The sequence below is a fragment of the Rhipicephalus microplus genome, chromosome 5 (genome assembly GCF_043290135.1).
Source record: "Rhipicephalus microplus isolate Deutch F79 chromosome 5, USDA_Rmic, whole genome shotgun sequence".
Taxonomy (NCBI): domain Eukaryota; kingdom Metazoa; phylum Arthropoda; class Arachnida; order Ixodida; family Ixodidae; genus Rhipicephalus; species Rhipicephalus microplus.
This window is the reverse complement of record NC_134704.1, coordinates 9,738,002-9,754,930: the sequence shown is the minus strand read 5'-3', so window position 1 is coordinate 9,754,930 and position 16,929 is coordinate 9,738,002. Positions and strand designations below refer to the sequence as shown.

The 16,929-nt window shown below is 44.5% G+C and overlaps 1 protein-coding gene across 1 annotated transcript in view; it reads right to left on the bottom strand.

Moving 5' to 3' along the window:
- Positions 1-16,929, bottom strand: part of LOC119174024 (plexin-B) — a 210,074-nt gene that overhangs the window by 78,350 nt on the left and 114,795 nt on the right. The window contains exons 9-12 of the mRNA XM_075894819.1: positions 16,780-16,927; positions 7,492-7,651; positions 5,753-5,849; positions 4,891-4,999 (exon numbers count right to left, since the gene is read on the bottom strand). Coding sequence (XP_075750934.1) covers positions 4,891-4,999; positions 5,753-5,849; positions 7,492-7,651; positions 16,780-16,927 — 514 coding nt within the window. The remainder of the gene's footprint in view (positions 1-4,890; positions 5,000-5,752; positions 5,850-7,491; positions 7,652-16,779; positions 16,928-16,929) is intronic.

Below are 16,929 nucleotides of genomic sequence, written 5' to 3'. Positions count from 1 at the left end.
AAAGTGCGACTTACTTGGGTCGATGGCTAAATTGGTTAACGTGGTTGTGAAATGGGGTGTTAAATTGCGACTTACTTGGGTCGATGGCTAAATTGGTTAACGTGGTTGTAGGAGGGGGTGTTAAATGAGTGAACACGTACACACGTATGCGAAAGGGCGGCGCTGGTCGAAGGGACGTCGATCATTGTGTTTGTGGATTCGTTGGAATTCATTTCACCGCGACCTTGGACGTCGACGCGCCGTACAAACCAACCGACGAGCGGCAACTGAGCGAGCGAGCGCCGACCTTGAGTATATATACAGCACGACGGCGCATGCACTGTCAGCTGTTGAATGTTCTCGAAGCGCGACGCCACATGCGCGTCCACTGGAGAATCAGGAGAATTGTAGATGTCGAACGCGGTGTGTAGAGGAGGAAGGGTGCACAGATGGTGGAGGAGTGAAGCGCGCGCGGTGTGTAGAGGAGGAAGGGATGCACAGATGGTGGAAGAGTGGGCGACGGCGCGACGGCGCATGCGCGCGCGTCAGCTGTCGAATGTTCGAGAAGCGGTGCGGACGGCGCACTACAAGGCGCGAGTATAAGATGCTCCGCATCTAAAAGCCCTGCAACAAGATTTGCGCAGGAAACTCAAATTTAGAGTAATCCTCTCGATTTTATGCCACCGCACAGCCATAAATATTGCAAAAAAACAGTGCCAGCGCCATCGCTTAAGGGCAATTATTAGAACAAAGGACGGCGTTTCAGTGCTCTTTCCTGTTTCTTCTGTCTCTTCCTTGTTGTTTTGGCGCTCTTTTTTACAATGTACTTGGGCGCTGTGGGCCGTGATGGACGCGCTGTAGCCGCAGTATAAACAGCCCACCTTTCTTGACGGTTTATGTGCACTAGACCACAGACTATAGTTCCAATTTGTTCTGTGGACCAGACCACGAAATTAAGTAAACTTTTATTTTGTGAACCAGGCTACCACATCAAATTCATCATTGTAGACCATGCTCTGGCTGTAACCTCCGCAGCCCAAACAGCTCACCTAGCTCTCTTGAGGATGGTTTTCTGTCATGAATGATATGAATGCGGTGGTTTGTTCCAGAGTTTATCTATAGCCTGTGGCCAGGCCCTCAGATTAAGCACTGCGCCCTCCTTCCTTGTCGATGGCTGCTTTCGCGCATCGAAAGATTACTTTGCCGTTATGGGTCCTGACTAAGGAGGTTATGTACGCAGACATAAAACATCGGTGTACAGCTAGTGATGTGAAATTGATATGACACATATGCGTGAAAGGTTCGAAAGGCAAAGGTGGAGCCCAAATTTGGTGTGCTTGTTACCTGACACGTGCGGTTACTATTTATGAGCAGTGGAGAAACTTGTAGTTGTGAACTGAAGCAGAAAAAGTAATCCTGCGTATAATAATAACTAAATACGGCTATCTTAAAATTTTTCACTCTAATCTATCGTGTGCGAGACACTTAATTTGCTTTCACCACAGTACATAACTGTTATGTAAAACAGAGCACCAAGATTTCCGCGGGACACACAAATTTCGAGTAATCATGACGATTGCATGGGTGAATCCGTATATATTAAAAAAAAACAGTGTCAACGCCACTGCCGAATGGGAACTTGTGGGCCAAAAATGGCGTTTTTAAAATTTTGTAGCCTGAATTCATCACTTTCAAATTGCGTTGTTTTTGCCGCAGTACGCTAATGTAATGCAAACAAGCGTCCTAAGGTTAACATGATGCATCTGTAGCTATCATGGCAAGGTAGATACAACTAGTGTCGAAGGCTCCATGAAAGTCCTACATTCAGAAAATTGTGGTTGATTTTTCGATGGTTTATGGGGCTTGGAGGTATCTATGTGAGCAGGGAACGCTTCCTGTGGAACAAATAATAAAGCAGATTTGACGGAATAGTTGGTAAACAAGTCACGTCATTTTGTGTGCACTATTGCAAAATTTGACCTCAAATTACTTTTCATAGACCCCTCATCGCTGAAGACTCACGCTAAGGACTCACGCTAAGGTGATCACAGGCGAGTTCTTCACGAGTGCGCTTCGAGTCAACGCCAGATAATCTAACGTCGACTCATGACTAGATTGTGCTATTCAAGTATATTATTGGTCACTTTGCCTTTGTTTTACCAAGAAACCTGATCTTCAAACTTTTAATAGGCCTTCGTGGCACCTTCTGCAGACGTATAAAAGCAACGAACAGCGTATAACTGCCATATCTGCAGCGTTGCTTATTTCCTTCACACATACCAAGGTTCTTTAGCATGCACAATGCTTGTATTCTTCTGTTTAAACAAGAATAAATGACGCCTAATCACACCAAATATATGACACTTCAGTTTTATTCAATCTTAACAATACCTCAAATTTATTACACTACACCCAATGTTTATTCACACAAGAGTCTGCGGGCACTACTTTCGCCATGTTTTTTTTTTATTGTGCTCCGATAAAATGCCGCTACGTAAGCGAATGCAGACATGCGAATTGTAGCGTGATAGACAACTTGGCAATCTGCTCACTGATAACGCAAATAATAGTAGGAACTGCATACTCAAGAAAGAAACCGGGCTGCAGGAATACCGATGAATGAATCCCCAAAGAGCACTGTATTCGAAACCATCGCCCTTGTTTCTTATCTTGACTTGGGGCGCCAGGCATGCGTTTGTTGCTACTGGATTGTTGCGAAGCATAGCATATAGTTTCCGCAGGTACCGAGGAAAGTACTCGGCGTTAAGCGTAATGTGCATCGTTCCGCTGCCCGTTGGACACTGCACTCGAGCCGTTCACCAACAACAAAGCGCATCTCATTATTCCACACGCAGCAGAGAACGCAAGCAAGTGTGGCACACTAAGACACGTGAGGGAGAATGTCATTGTGGACGAAGTTTACGAGTGTGCCTTTCCATGCAAGGGCTGCACTGAGTAATGATTGCGTGGGCACAAGGCACAAGGAAAAATAATTTTCGTAATAATGAAGAAACTGCCATTAATTATTCACTCATCACACCTGCACAATATTGTTGGCAGATAGAAACGTCATTTGTAAAACATAGCTATTGCTCCGACTTTGAATCAAACTTGGTTTTGCACTATTATTCTACGTTCCTTCCACCCATACTCACGCTTCAGTCGCGGCTTCCATAACTCGCCATGCTGATGACACTGGCACTAGGTTCCGAACCGCTTTTCACCTGAACTTTCGCGACCTATTTGAACAGACCTTAATCACAAGATATAGCACACCTTCAGACGTTTCAGCTAAGTTTTCAGACGATGACGTTGATGGTGGTGGGTGCACGCGTGCGTAATTCAGACGCAAAATGTGCCGTGTTTGTCAACCAGAAGACCGGACCGCGTTTATTGCGCTTTTTTGTTTTTGCACGACACTATTGTGCAACGGTGAAAGTGACTTTAACGTTCAGCAGTCTATGGATCATGGCCAGAAAATGTTTTAACGCTGAACTTTGTCGTAATTATTATCTTTTTTGCGGTGGTGCAGACGCTGTTTTATAGGTAATTTATGGCAGCACCAATTCGCGAGGACTGCTCGAAATCCGAAAGTCTCCCAGGCAAATTGGGTTAGATCGCGAGATCCGTTTATACATGTCAGATAAACTATAAGAAAAAATCAACTTCGTATTAAGCGAGCGATCGAAGTTGTTCCGGTGAGTCTGCGAAACTGAATACGTGTTCCACAACCACAGTGTTCATAACCACACAGGTGGGCTTCGCCCTTCGAATTCTTCACGCATACAATTCTGCTCCACGTCTTTTTTCAATCTCGCATCAATGGATGCAGGTGCCCTTTGTACGGATATAACCTCTCTGGTACGGTCTAATTTACATCACGGCAAACAAATCTTGCCATTCGTGAGAGAAACTGTCGTCGAGAGAGGTGGTTATGTAGTACAGGCATTTGCGTGTGCAGCGTAGTCACATGATCTACAAGAAAAGTCTTTGTTGGCGTAGTCCACAAAATAAACCTGTGGTTTATTTTGCAGTTTCGTTCATAAAGTGAAGCTGGAGTTTATCCAAGGGGTATGGACCACAGAACAGGCACTGCTTTTGCAATGAATTGTATTGTGGAAGCTTTGGATAGTACTTTAACTATAGGTGTGTTCGAGGGACCATCAATAACGCTGCATCGACGCTTCTGCCTTGGTGGCTTATCTAAAAACACATCTTATCAATGGACTTAGCAGAAAAATAGTTAGTAGGTGTTTAGAAAGATTGAAGTCACGATACTTTATCTTAGCACTGCGTCATCATGGACATAAATAAAACCGCTGTAACGAAGCGAACAAGGCATAAATTGTTTCCACCTTTTAGTAGATATATTTCGATTCGATATCCTGATTTCCAATGTGCGTTTGCGTAGCTGTAAACTATAGCCGAGAATTCGCCTTTTAGCAGCCAATTTATATTGATCATTGCAAGTTCACGGCTTACTTGACCGCCTCAGCCCTAATTCACGTTTCATAAAGTAGGGTCGGCATTGTCAGTGGTGATACGTTAGCCAGGTTATAAATCGTGAAGATGAGAAGGTGAACCTTCTTTTCTTTTCACCTCCTCCCTAATGCTGGCTGTATAGATACTTGGTGCAGCAGTGCACCAAGTTGGGCTCATTGGTGCGTCAATACAGGGGCTCTAAAGGAAGTAAAAGCAGTACATGCACATGTGCGTTTTTTTACTCTATCTGTAGACCCTACATTAGCACGCTAGAATCTTTATATAACACAGACTTGAAGATTGGACAATAACAAATCTGTTGACATTAAATTTAATGTGGGCTTTGACGACGGCCTTCTTACTTAATCTGGAGAACTGATATTGGAATTTCTAAAGAAAAAAACTAAGAAAGTAAATAGAGAAACGTACGCTTTCTCCAATGATAACGCGACGTGCGCAGTCCGTTGCGTTGCTTGTGCACGAATTCTCGTGGAGGCACCAGTTGCAGGGCCATGAGCTCATTACGCAGGACTTGCACCTAGGAAAACGGCGATTTCGAGACAATTAGAAGCGGAATTGTTTTGCATTATGTAACTGCGCGAAAAACGAACGGAAACACCGAGAAAGAAAAAAGCACAACCAGGTGCTGACTATAACTGAAGCTTTATTCCAAGAACAAGGCAATTCAAGTGACCGCAAAAAGCACCTGCCCATGTTTGTACTTTTCTCTTCCTATGTGTTTCCATTCGTTTTTTTTTGGGGGGGGGGGGGGGCAGTCACATAATGGATCATCATCAACTCGGCCATCTTACCACTCTTCTGGACTTCGTATGTAAGCGAAATAGAAAACTGGTCGATTGCACGCTTTAGATTGCATGATTGCACTAATAATAACAATCACTGTAGCCACGTTCATCGAGGTAAATGCCTTTTTCAAGAAACAACACGAGCTAACCGGATACTTTAACTACGTTTTAAATGATGTGCGCATATTCTAGTTGGAAAAGCTGACATCAGGGAAGTAACCCGCAGAACTATGGCACTAGAATAGAACGGGTTACATTACCGAACTGCATAATTTGACTTTTTTCCTGAACCAGATGCTTAACGTGTACAAGCTGTTTAGATGCTTTTGTTCTATTAAATATGGTGAATATGCGCTATTCAGTATTTTTTTTTCGAAATACTGTCGGACGAAATAAACAAAATTGGAAAATATCGCGCACAAACATAAAATCAAGAAATCGGCATTATTTATCTTGTACGATCGTGAAATGTTGGATGGACGTACGTCTTGTGAACACTGCAGTCGAAGAAGACAAACTCTCTGTGAATAAAATCGGTGTCCGTCTCACTTGAGCGCACCGCCAAGTCCACAGCGACGTGATCTGAGTGGAAACAGATAAAAACAAATTTGCGACGAATAAATCAGCATCAATCTAACGGAGAATCATTGTTTAGCTATTATTTGGCATCAAAAATGTAATTTCTTCACACGCCTTAAGAAAGCAAATATAAAGAACGATTAGAGCTCCCATAAATGTATACCTTTAAAAAGCTGATAGTTGGAATGGTTGGAAAGACGTCTTTTTTTTGTCATTTATATATGGGTGATGGCACCAGTAGTATTCGACCTTACTAAATGGAATCATTAGTATGGTATGATGAAAGATGTAGTATCACTTGCAAAAGGATAATGCCATCAGTTGTCTCAATTGAGCACGCTGTTACTTCACTGGGCGCTGTTACGCTAGAGTCTTGTGAATGTTAGCTAAAGTATTGTTCACCAGGAACAACATCAAGCTAAAAATTTTGATAGGAAATCATGGTTCAACAACAGGCAGCCCGGAAACGTACGGGGTCTACTAGAACGACAATCGTGGGCATTTTTGTTGTTTTTATCTTCTCGTCCGTTAGTTATGTTAACGTGAAAGCACCAACCATACGATTGTTCATTTCTTTATTTCCTTCAGACGCGAATTGTAATGCACTATCGACGAATGCGAAAATTTAGATAACACAATTCTAAGCCTCTCAATATTATAATTAAAAAATTGACGTAGAGGGGTTTCTGTGAGTCTAACTAACTGTAATCTGTATATAGTTAAATATTCCTCATTATATGGTCAGTCAAGTTTAATCTTGACACAAAAATGAAGTCATAGGCTCTTTGTGCGTGCGCAATTAGTTTTCAGTTGCATTAATTTCGCGAGAAGAGACTCCATACTTTTGACGTTGGTTCTGAAACGCTGCACGTCTAACGACACGTCTAACAATGTAGTGCCTTCACAAAAGTGATTGGCTACAGTAATACGCTGCAGATTTAGGTTAAGTTCACAAAATGCCACGTTACTGTACACAAACTTCCCCCTACCCAACACCACGTTTACCTTACCACGTGCAAACACTAGGCAAACAAGTCAGTGAAACTTTAATCTTCCTCCCTGCAACAATGTTTATGGCGAACGATTGTTCGAATTCTTGGGAGGTCAAGCCTGGAACACTGTGTTTCTAGAAATAAAAACTATGCGTAACGTCAACCTTTCTTGAAAATGATTTTTCTTGTCTAGCGATTTGTAATCACCTACCATACGTAGATTGTACATCGTTTAAACTCAAAAAATCAGTCATTTCATTGACGAATCATGTGAGCTGCTTAGCTTTTATGTATTTTCTGTATTGTACCAGCTACTAGCCACGTAGGCCTTTGGTCTAAATATTTTGTACGCATCTTTTGTATACACAACTTAATAAACTCATTTTGAAATGATTTGATTTAATTCAAGTCATATTGACTGTGCAGAAGGTTTAATTGGTCCAACGAACATTGTGTTTCGTTCTCTTTTGGCCATAAGTCGACACAGCTAGCATAAACAAATTGTATACACAAGCGTAGCCAGCGCTGCTGAAGGGGTTAATTATGTCTTACAATGGTGACTGGGAACAATTCTAGTGCTTACTTTCCTCTTCTCAGTAGCTAAAAGAACAAGCGATTTTCGCCTTGCGTGTGCTGCATAGACTCCGACGCACCTTTTCCTGGCGGGATGGGTGGTCTGGCTGCAACCAGCGGAGACATGCAGGCGAGGCCCAAGTGCGTAACGCGTGCTTGAATCGGAGCGCTGCTGCCGTACACGCAAAGGTAGTGAGCGCCATAGGGAAGTTGCGGAAGCTGGTTGATCACCAAGTCCACCTGCAACATTTCATGATTCGTGACGCGGGACATTTTATGACGCCGTTTCACGAATAATGGCAGAGAGAGAGAGAGGGGGGATGGGGGGACAACAAGAAAAAGGAAAACAAGACAGAGGCTAGGCCGGCATGTTTACCAGTTTGGCATAACCCTTAGTGTGGTATACGCCACCATCACGAGTCTACAGCAGCTTTTGCAAGTCTGTTGTTCTTAGGAACTTTAGCAATGCCTTGCTGTTTGAATTATTGAGGAGTTTTCAGCATTATGTTGTAGAATAGCTGCTAGTGACACCTTTTTGTTGCCAAGTCTAGCGAGAGTGACATAGTGGGATTGTCTCTTAACAGCGTAGCGAGGACAGTTGCACAAGGTATGCTGTTAAGTCTCCTCGGCACAACTGGTGCCGCAAAGAGCGCTGTCAGCCATCCCTACACGGAATAGTCAACAGATGAGCGTTTGGTTCCCTGCCCATCGCGGGGAGTAAGAAGATAGGGACTAGAAAGTGAAAGAGAGAAGGCGAGCACTGTGTGAGCACACGAGTATGAAATTTCTGCTTCTCACTTGTTTACGTGAGACCCATAGGAACAATTAGAATTTGCGTACCATGGGAGTTCAAAAAACATTGAGTTTGCTAGCTATTCTCAACCGTAAGAAGGACATCTGCATGCATGGTGTTCTGACAAGCTGTATCAACCCAATGACGCGCACCAATAATGTGCAAATATTAAGGTTTTTGTCAATTACTGTGCTTCATAAACTTTTCGAGAAGGCTGTGTGTTTCGGCGCTGATAGGAAGTTACTAACAACCGTGTAAGAAGCCAAACACCCAAAACCATGGGCGCCGGCTGGGGGACGCAAAAGGGGCACTTCCCCACCTCAAGCCTCAGTAGCACTTGCCGCCGCCCAGGCTACACCGGTGCTCTCCCTTTTCCCCAGCCACGGTGCAACACTGGTTTGCACCCCTCAAGAGAAAACACTGTCGACAATCATGTCCAAAACGCTCCTGTTGTTGTGACTTTAGGCTTTGATGAGGTTAATCCATTCTATTTGGTTGTATTTGTTTAGCTCGGAACTGATTGTTGTGAACTTTGAGTTCTCACTACAGGCGAGCTCAAGCTGCGCAGAAACGTTTTCGTCAGTTCCCAATTTCTGTTGAAAAGGGGGTATATAGACAATATGCAATGTTCAGTTTCCAATGTACGACATGTATGCGCTCATTGATGAGCTTTCACTCGATGTTCGTGCTTGTCTAGAAATAATTAAGTGCAGTGCACCTCGACTCATATAGTAGTGTTTTTGTAACATGCTGACACAACTGCAGTTGCAGAGAGACTCGGGCAGTTAAAAGCACACACGAAGAGTCCATACTACTTCCAAGGTCCGATGCTAGCAGCAGACTTCGAGTGTTCAACAGGAGATTTCATTCTTTCTGTTGTGCACGCCACGTAGTCAGGCTAACTGGAGCAATCGACACTGCCGTTCCTTTTTCATGCATTTTTGTAAGCCAAGTGGGCTTCATTGGATAAAAGCCACTCTTCTGTATGGCTTATGACTAGCGGTGAAATTCACAAAACCCTATTCACTTTTCATTGTAATCGTCGGTAACACTCTTTGCTATGCCTGTCTTTGCAAGGAGACAATGAAACCCATTCGTTGCGGCTGTCTAGAATTCAATATTGAGAGGACCTCCCTGGCATCCACTCTAACGCACTTTCACATTGGATCAGTTGAAGCAGTTATTACGTGTGGTCGATAGAAGAAACCGCAGCTGAAGACGGCGAAGATGCTACTTAAGTTTTTAACAAAAACTGATTTGGACAAGTCGCTGTGACAGTGATTTAGCGTACCATGCAAAAGTTACTGACTCTGCGTATTCTGTGTTATGTGCCATTCTTCTTTCTATTTGCTCTACATATTTCAATATCTCTCATCCCATTCTCATGTGCAGGGTTGCAAGACATTTGTCCTAAACTGTTTAACCTCCGTGCCTGTTTTTCCCTACCATTTTTTTCCTCTTCTTGCAGTGGTCGACCATCTTATTTGGTTGCGCAGCACTGCTGCACATTGAACAATGAAACGTGAGCTTCAACTTTGGAAACACGACCGTATGTATTCCAGCTACGGGGCATCGCAAGCAATACACTCCACAAAAGAGAAAAACGTATGTAGAGATGCTATAAATATAGCATGAACACTTGTAGACCCTTGCGGTTAACACTTTTGCGCGCATGTTTCAGGCCTGTATTTCCTCACGGAACTGTTAGAGCTGTTCGCAACCCTAAGACTGCTCAAGTGCTCGCATAAGTCAAGCGACAGCGCCATTGCCAATGAGTTGGTTCAGGAGGGACCTTCGTAAGTAAACCGCGCGCCGTTTTCCGCAGAGTCGGCGAGGTCGCGGAAGTACGCGTCTTCAGACAGTTTTATGCACGCCTGAAAGGGCTCCGCACACTGGTCGCGCGCGAGCCCGTCCTTTTCATTAAAAGTCAGGCAGGCGTTTACCCTTTGCATGTCGTTCCCTCGCTCTATGCTGCGTAGGGCAACGTTCCGTGAACATCCGCTGAAGGGTGGAATGCGAAGCGAGGGAGGTAGGGTAATGTAGTTGAAGGGAAGTGTGCGGTGGGAGAGAGAGAGCGAAGCTTATTGCAACGCTGTCTGCATCGTGACAGTGCTTCCACATATGGCACCGCCAGTGTCATCCTCATCTCCGTGCGTCGGCGGGCGCTCTTCGTCCAATCAAATTCGATTATGCACGCTTTTGCGAAACTGTCACTCCCAATTAAGGGTGCACGCCGGCGCGGCAGCGAGCCTCGAGCCGAGCCACACCAAGCCATCAGTCCTGGCTGGATCGGCTCGCCCCTTGCTGCAGAAAAGCACGCGTGCGTTACAAGCTTTCTTGCTCGAGTGACGCGTAACTGAGTGAGCGAAGCAGCGCGTGTCTTTTCCTCTCTCTATTTCTTTTTTGCGAAGGTTGCGCCCTCCTGTGTGAAGTGTGCTAGAATAGGGAATGCAGCTGGCGAGCTTAAACGGGAGTGCAGGAGGAGGGGTGAAAGAGTTGAGGGACAGGGAGTATAACTCTTTCAATAAGGACTTCCGTTTACACGCTTGTCGGCCTCAGACATGGCCTCGTCACAGAGATTATGGTTCTCGTTTTATTTTTCTCTTCTCCTATGGTTCAGTTGGCAACCCTTCGAGAACAGAATACCTAATCGTTCGTAGACGAGCACCCAAAGTAAGCTTCATGAAGTGGAGCTTTACTACGTCTTCGGTGCGTTTCTTCTTTGTGCTAATGATTGCAGAATAAACGAAATAACTCTACCCTGTCTTTTGTTGAAACAAGAATAAAATGCGATCATGAGAATGGCGCTGACGTAGTGTTCACGTCCCTCTGAAGAAAGCTCAAGGTCAGCGCGAGTGACCGACCGAGGTGAGAGTGGCGATGCAAAGCGAGCAACGAGCGTCGGACGCGTTGTCGATTATTTTACTCTTTCCCAAGAACTGGCTCCTCGAAGGCATTTCACTGTTCTGTTCTGTTCTGTTTTAACTGTTTTGCTGTGGAGAGGTTGAGGTGCCTATTGCCTCGGCTACTCCATATTTTATTTACAAATACTGCTGTCTCACAGTTCGAGACATTGCAGGAGTGGGTCCATAACAGTGAATACACACTAAACTAACAAAACACATGGTTTGGGAGTTCATTCAAAAAACTATTGGTAGGCAACTTTCGGAGAGAAACATCCAGATTATTCCACAATTCCACTGTGAAAGGCAAAAATGAAAACTTAAAACAATCTAGAAATGGCATGAAGGGTGTGATGTTAATGGGGTTTGACCTGCGAGTGTTTGCAACGGAGTTGTCAAAGGAAAAGGGCATGTCAATGGTGATTATCTTGTTCACGATTTTATGTAAAGTGCCGATACGCTCACAAGTACGTCTGTGTTCAAGTGATTTGAGTGATAGACGTACAGCGTGTGACGAAGGCGAAAAATTGTGATCATAACGGTGATATATGAATCTTATTGCTTTTTTTTGAACACCTTCCAAGTGTGCTATGTCGCATGCGCAGTGAGGTGACCAGACAACGGAGGCGTATTCAAGAACAGGCCGTATCAGGGATTTGTATGCTGTTAGTTTGCATTCGTGAGTTGCATCTTTTAACGTTCGCTTCAAGAAGCCCAATTTTCGGAGCGCTTTCGAGCAGATTAGGTTTATATGTTTATGCCATTTTAAGTTCGGTGAGAATGTTACGCCAAGATACTTGTATTCGTTGACATGCTTCATGTTCTGGCCATAGGAAAAACGTAGGGGTTCCTTCTTGTTTGTGAATGTCATGCTTACCGTTTTGCTAAGGTTTAGTGCCATTTGCCACGTTGAGCTCCAGGTACGGAAAGAAGAAAAAACATTATTTAACTGTATTTGGTCACGGGAGGAACTAATACAAGAATAGAGGACACAGTCGTCGGCGTATAGACGGAGTTTGACCTTTGTATTTTTTGTTATTTCGACAACATCGTTGAGATAAATTAAGAAAAGAAGAGGCCCGAGGACCGAGCCCTGCGGCACACCTGATGTGACAGGGAGGGATGACGAATGCGAATAGTTAAACGCGACAAACTGCTGCCTTAAATTTAGGTAATCTGAAAGCCAAGATAACAAGCGAATGCCGTGAGTGCCGCGCAGAAAGGCTTTTAATTTGAGGAGAAGTTTATTGTGGCAAACAGTATCAAACGCTTTCGAGTAGTCAATAAAAATGGCGTCCACTTGACCGCGATCGTTTAAAGTCGAAGCGATGTCATGCGTAAACCCCAGCAACTGCGTGACTGTTGAAAATCCTGCACGAAAGCCATGTTGATTTTGGGAGAGGAGGTTGTTTTCAGTTAAATATGTGACTACATGTTTGTGAATAATGTGCTCTAGAATTTTACAGCAGGTGCAGATTAATGAAATAGGTCGATAGTTTGGAATTACTTGTTTGTCGCCAGATTTGAACACCGGAACAACTTTCGCATTTTTCCAAATCTGCGGTATACAATTCCTGTTTCAAGGGATCTCTGAAAAATGACTGTTAAATACCTCGCATTCCATTCAGCGTAACGTTTTAAAAATGTGTTAGGGATGTTATCAGCGCCGGCACTCTTATTTGTGTCGATGTTCAGTAGGAGATTAACAACTCCAGCGTAACTAATCTGTAGTTCTGGGAAGGCAGGCAATGTACTGTCAAGACCGAAAGCGGGACTGGTACCATCATCTGTACTAAATACTGATTTGAAAACTGTTATTACGGCATCGCTTGAAAACAAAAACAAAAAAACTGAATTTTGAGGTTTTGTGTTTGTTGAAGATTCGTATACGACTGCGGCTACATTACAAGTTTTCGACTTCTAAGCATTTGAGCGTCCCTATATATTTAAAAACATTCTTAAATGTGATTTCAGTATTCCCTCAAGTTATTAGGGTGTACTTATCTGAATAGCTATGATTACAAAAACTCGGATCTGTACATGAGAACAGCAACGTATTCTGTAGTGGTTCCCGTCTTCAACAATGAAAACGAAAGTAAATTTGCATGGCTACTTGCGAGAGCGTTATGGGCGAAGTGGGATCAAGTATAACGACAGGCAATGCTTTATCTTTAGCTTCCTAACAGTTATTCTTTTGTATCAAAAGCGCCACCCAAATATCTGCCTAGAAAGATTATATCTTATAGGCTTGCAATAAAAAGAAACAGATCACTAGCTTGCGGTGGTTGATAAAAGGGGCAAAGTATAAAGTGATGAACAAGAGGTACCTTCAGTGTGACGCTACGCGTGAACAACTTACAGCGTTCGCACCTGCGTCCCATTGCGCGATTGCACTCCCCTCCACGCATTTTCTTGCTAACAAGCTGCGGAATTCCGGAATGCTCTTTATTTACTCTAAAAAGTTTCGCGCTGGGCAACGCATGCTTTCGGTGTACGGCGGCCGCACGAAGCCCACGGTTGTTGTCTCGGCTCGCCTTGGTGGCGTTATTGAGTTTGAGCGGAGCCTCTCACTCGGCGGATGGCTCGAGCAATGTTTTGCTGCTCTGCGCACAGACAGGACTCGCCGTCCGCACCTGCAGGCACTCAACAAGTCGACCGAAATCTGGGCGCGGCGTTTCGAGGGGTAGAAGCACGCGGGATTCAGAAGCCCTAGCTTGTCCGCAGAAAAAAAAAAAGCTAACGAATGAACGACGAAGGCCGCCAGAGGAGCCGAGGTTACGCTGCTTTCATTTGGCGAGAGGTCCCAAACCACTGTCATAACAAGACTCAATTGAATTAGTAGCGAACAAGTCTCGGCACCCGAGAGCACAAAAGAAAAAAAAATAGGAGGAACGACTAACGCTGAATCTTCTTCTATGCATTGCCATAGGGTGGCCGATGCTCTGTTAGGATCGGGGCCCCGGGGGGGGGGGCGGGGGGGGGGGTGGATAGAGGATGAAAAATACACGAATCTTCTTTCGCTCGCTCCATGGGCTGATGATAATCGGGGGAATATTTATGAGCCAGAGAGGCGGAAGGTGACAACAAAGAAAGTACATGCGTGTGTTACGACACAAGTACAAGAGAACAAAACAAAAAAAGACAAATAACGTCGAGGGAGGCCTCCGCATATATATCCCGCGTTGCTTGCAGTCGAAATACATAACTGCAGCGGAAAGTATGGCGCGTGAAGCGAAAGTGGGCGCAAGCAGACGCAGAAGCCGCCCGCTAGCTGGCTGTGGTTTGACGAGCGGCGAGCCGCGAAGGAGCGCCTGCTTTTGCCGAGTCTTTAACTCAATTAATATGTTGATGCAGAATCTGAAAGTACAAAGAAATGAAGAGCTGGCCGAGTTGACTGAGCCACGGGACCACTTGAGCCGGTTGGAGGAGCTTGCACATCTGAAGAGAACAGGAGAGGGGCTTCCCGCCGGCTCTGCTCCGCCTCGTTCATTCTGGTGTCTGTTGCTGCGCTGTATACATAATCTGCTACGAGTGCAGGATCCTGTATTGCGCACTTCCTGCTGTGCTATAATATCGGCAGTGTTATTGTTTGGCTTGGGGTGTTTGCATTGCTCGGTGAATTGCTCTCTTGTAGTCCTCCGATATCACGTAGAAGTTTAGCGCTGTTGCGCCAGTGAAAGTTTGTTGCCTTGATAGGCTAGTCAGAGTGGATTTACCTTGTTGCTCAAGTGTGGGAAGGTAATGTCACCGGAGCACAGAAAGTTCGTTTGTGTTTTGCGTTGTCTGCTCGCAACTTTAGTGCATTTGTGGTGGAGTACCTGGCAAATAGTACAAAGCTTGTTCGCTCTCCCGAAAACGCAGTATTAACAGGCGTGACCATTTGGTATTCTGCACTATCTGGTTTAGGAGACGGGAAGAGAGCATGCAGAGCGGGCCAAGGAAGAAATGGTAGTGAAGGATATCAAAGCTGGAATCGAGAAGAAATGAACCCTGGGCGGGCACGTAGAGCGTAGGCAGGATAACTGCTGTTCATTAAGGGTAACTGAATGGTTTCCAAGAAAAGTCATACGCGTCAGTGACAGGCAGAAAGTATGGTGGGCAGATGAGATTAAGAAGTTGGCGGATATAACGTGGCGGCAGAAAGCACAGGGCTGGGTTGATTGGCCGAGCAGGGTAGAGGCTTTTGCTCTGCGGTGGGAGTAGTTAGGCTGATGATGACTCGTTGGCTAAGGTATGGTGGCTTTCGCTGTATTAAACTTCCACTAAATATACCTGAATCAGCGGGTTGACCATCTAGCTACCGAAAACAGCTCTTTTCTCTTCCTCTGAGCAATGCTTTGTGGTTGAATGTTAAGTAATTTCTACTTTTATGTCTGTGAGATAACTTGGCTAATTTTTACCTGCTAAGAACCTAAAAAAAAGAAAGCGCTCCTGACTCTCGCGCTAGTATGTGCAGTGCCTGCTCATTTGTAGGCGTTTGTATTAGCCCTCTCTGTTAAAAATTGATGCTGTCGTGTTACAGGTGCCAACAGCGTCTTTTAAATTAGAAAGGCTAATTGGCTTGCATTTCTAGAATAAATATTCAATGTGGCATTCGGTGTTGTCTGGGGTCATGCACCCTTTCGCACTCATGTGGAGCCGTGTAGTTTAAAGCTCTTTAATGAGCAGTCTATATGCGCCCATTGAGGCATGACGTATACGATGTGCGTTTCTGTGGCGGTGCACCGAATGTCGTAATTCATGCGCGCTGGGAGATTTCACGCAGTTTAGCGCTCTAAGTACATATTGCTAACACGACAATAAATACACAAATATTGCTACAAGATCCATGAGTGTTTTAAATAACCAGCGACCACAAATACACGAGAAATGAAATGCGGAAGACTAACTCCTGATAGAACAATAATTAGAACTGAAACCTAAGAAATATGATGGACAGTAAAGCTGATTACAACAGTTAAGCGAAAAAAAAAGGTGAACAGCGTGCGACACTAACGTTCTTCTAACATGCGACGCACCCAAACGTACTTTTTTTGCTATATCCATGCACACTGAACAAATTGTCAGTAAAACTCGGCAACAACCGTGTTTTTTTCCTGGACGACGATAGAATTTCTGCAGTGTGAGAACACGCTCTACAAGCTGCTGCGACGTGCATTTCATCTGCAACCAGCCAACAGATCTCGCATGCCGCTTTCCCGAGTGCGGAGCACTTTCATGACCCGGGCTGTCATGTATGCGGTCGTCGTTGTTTGGCGCAACACATTAAGAATTTCTTTTTCCTCTTGTTCATCACGCACCTTGATGATCATTACTTATCATCAGGAGCAGAAAAAAAGATAAAAAAGAACTGGTGAGCTTGGTGTAGCACAAATAAAATGGCGTATTATAATAAAAAGAAAGAAGAAGCAAGTGTGAAAAACCATGAAGCCCAGAGGGGAAAAGGCGTAAGAAAAGTAGAAAGAGCAATCAAGAGGAAGAAATAAATACAAATAAATAGATAAGGAAAAAAAGAAAGATTAGGAAAGTAAATGACAACTGAAGAGAAACAACGAAGGGTTCCCAGCTGCACACTTCCTTCGGGCTTGGCACGCCTAGTGAGAAGCTACCCTAATAATTTTTTATTATTTATTATTTTTATCGCAGTGGCGTGTTTGCAAAAATGTTCTCACCATCGACATGGACTTGTAGGGCAGTTGGTCTGGCCGCACAGCGAGAAAGTCGATGCACTTATTCGAGCCAAGGGAGAGCCAACGCGCCGAGCTTCTTCTCTCAGCCAACGTCCCGGTGGCGTTCTGGCAGTGGGCCTTCACGGTGCACCT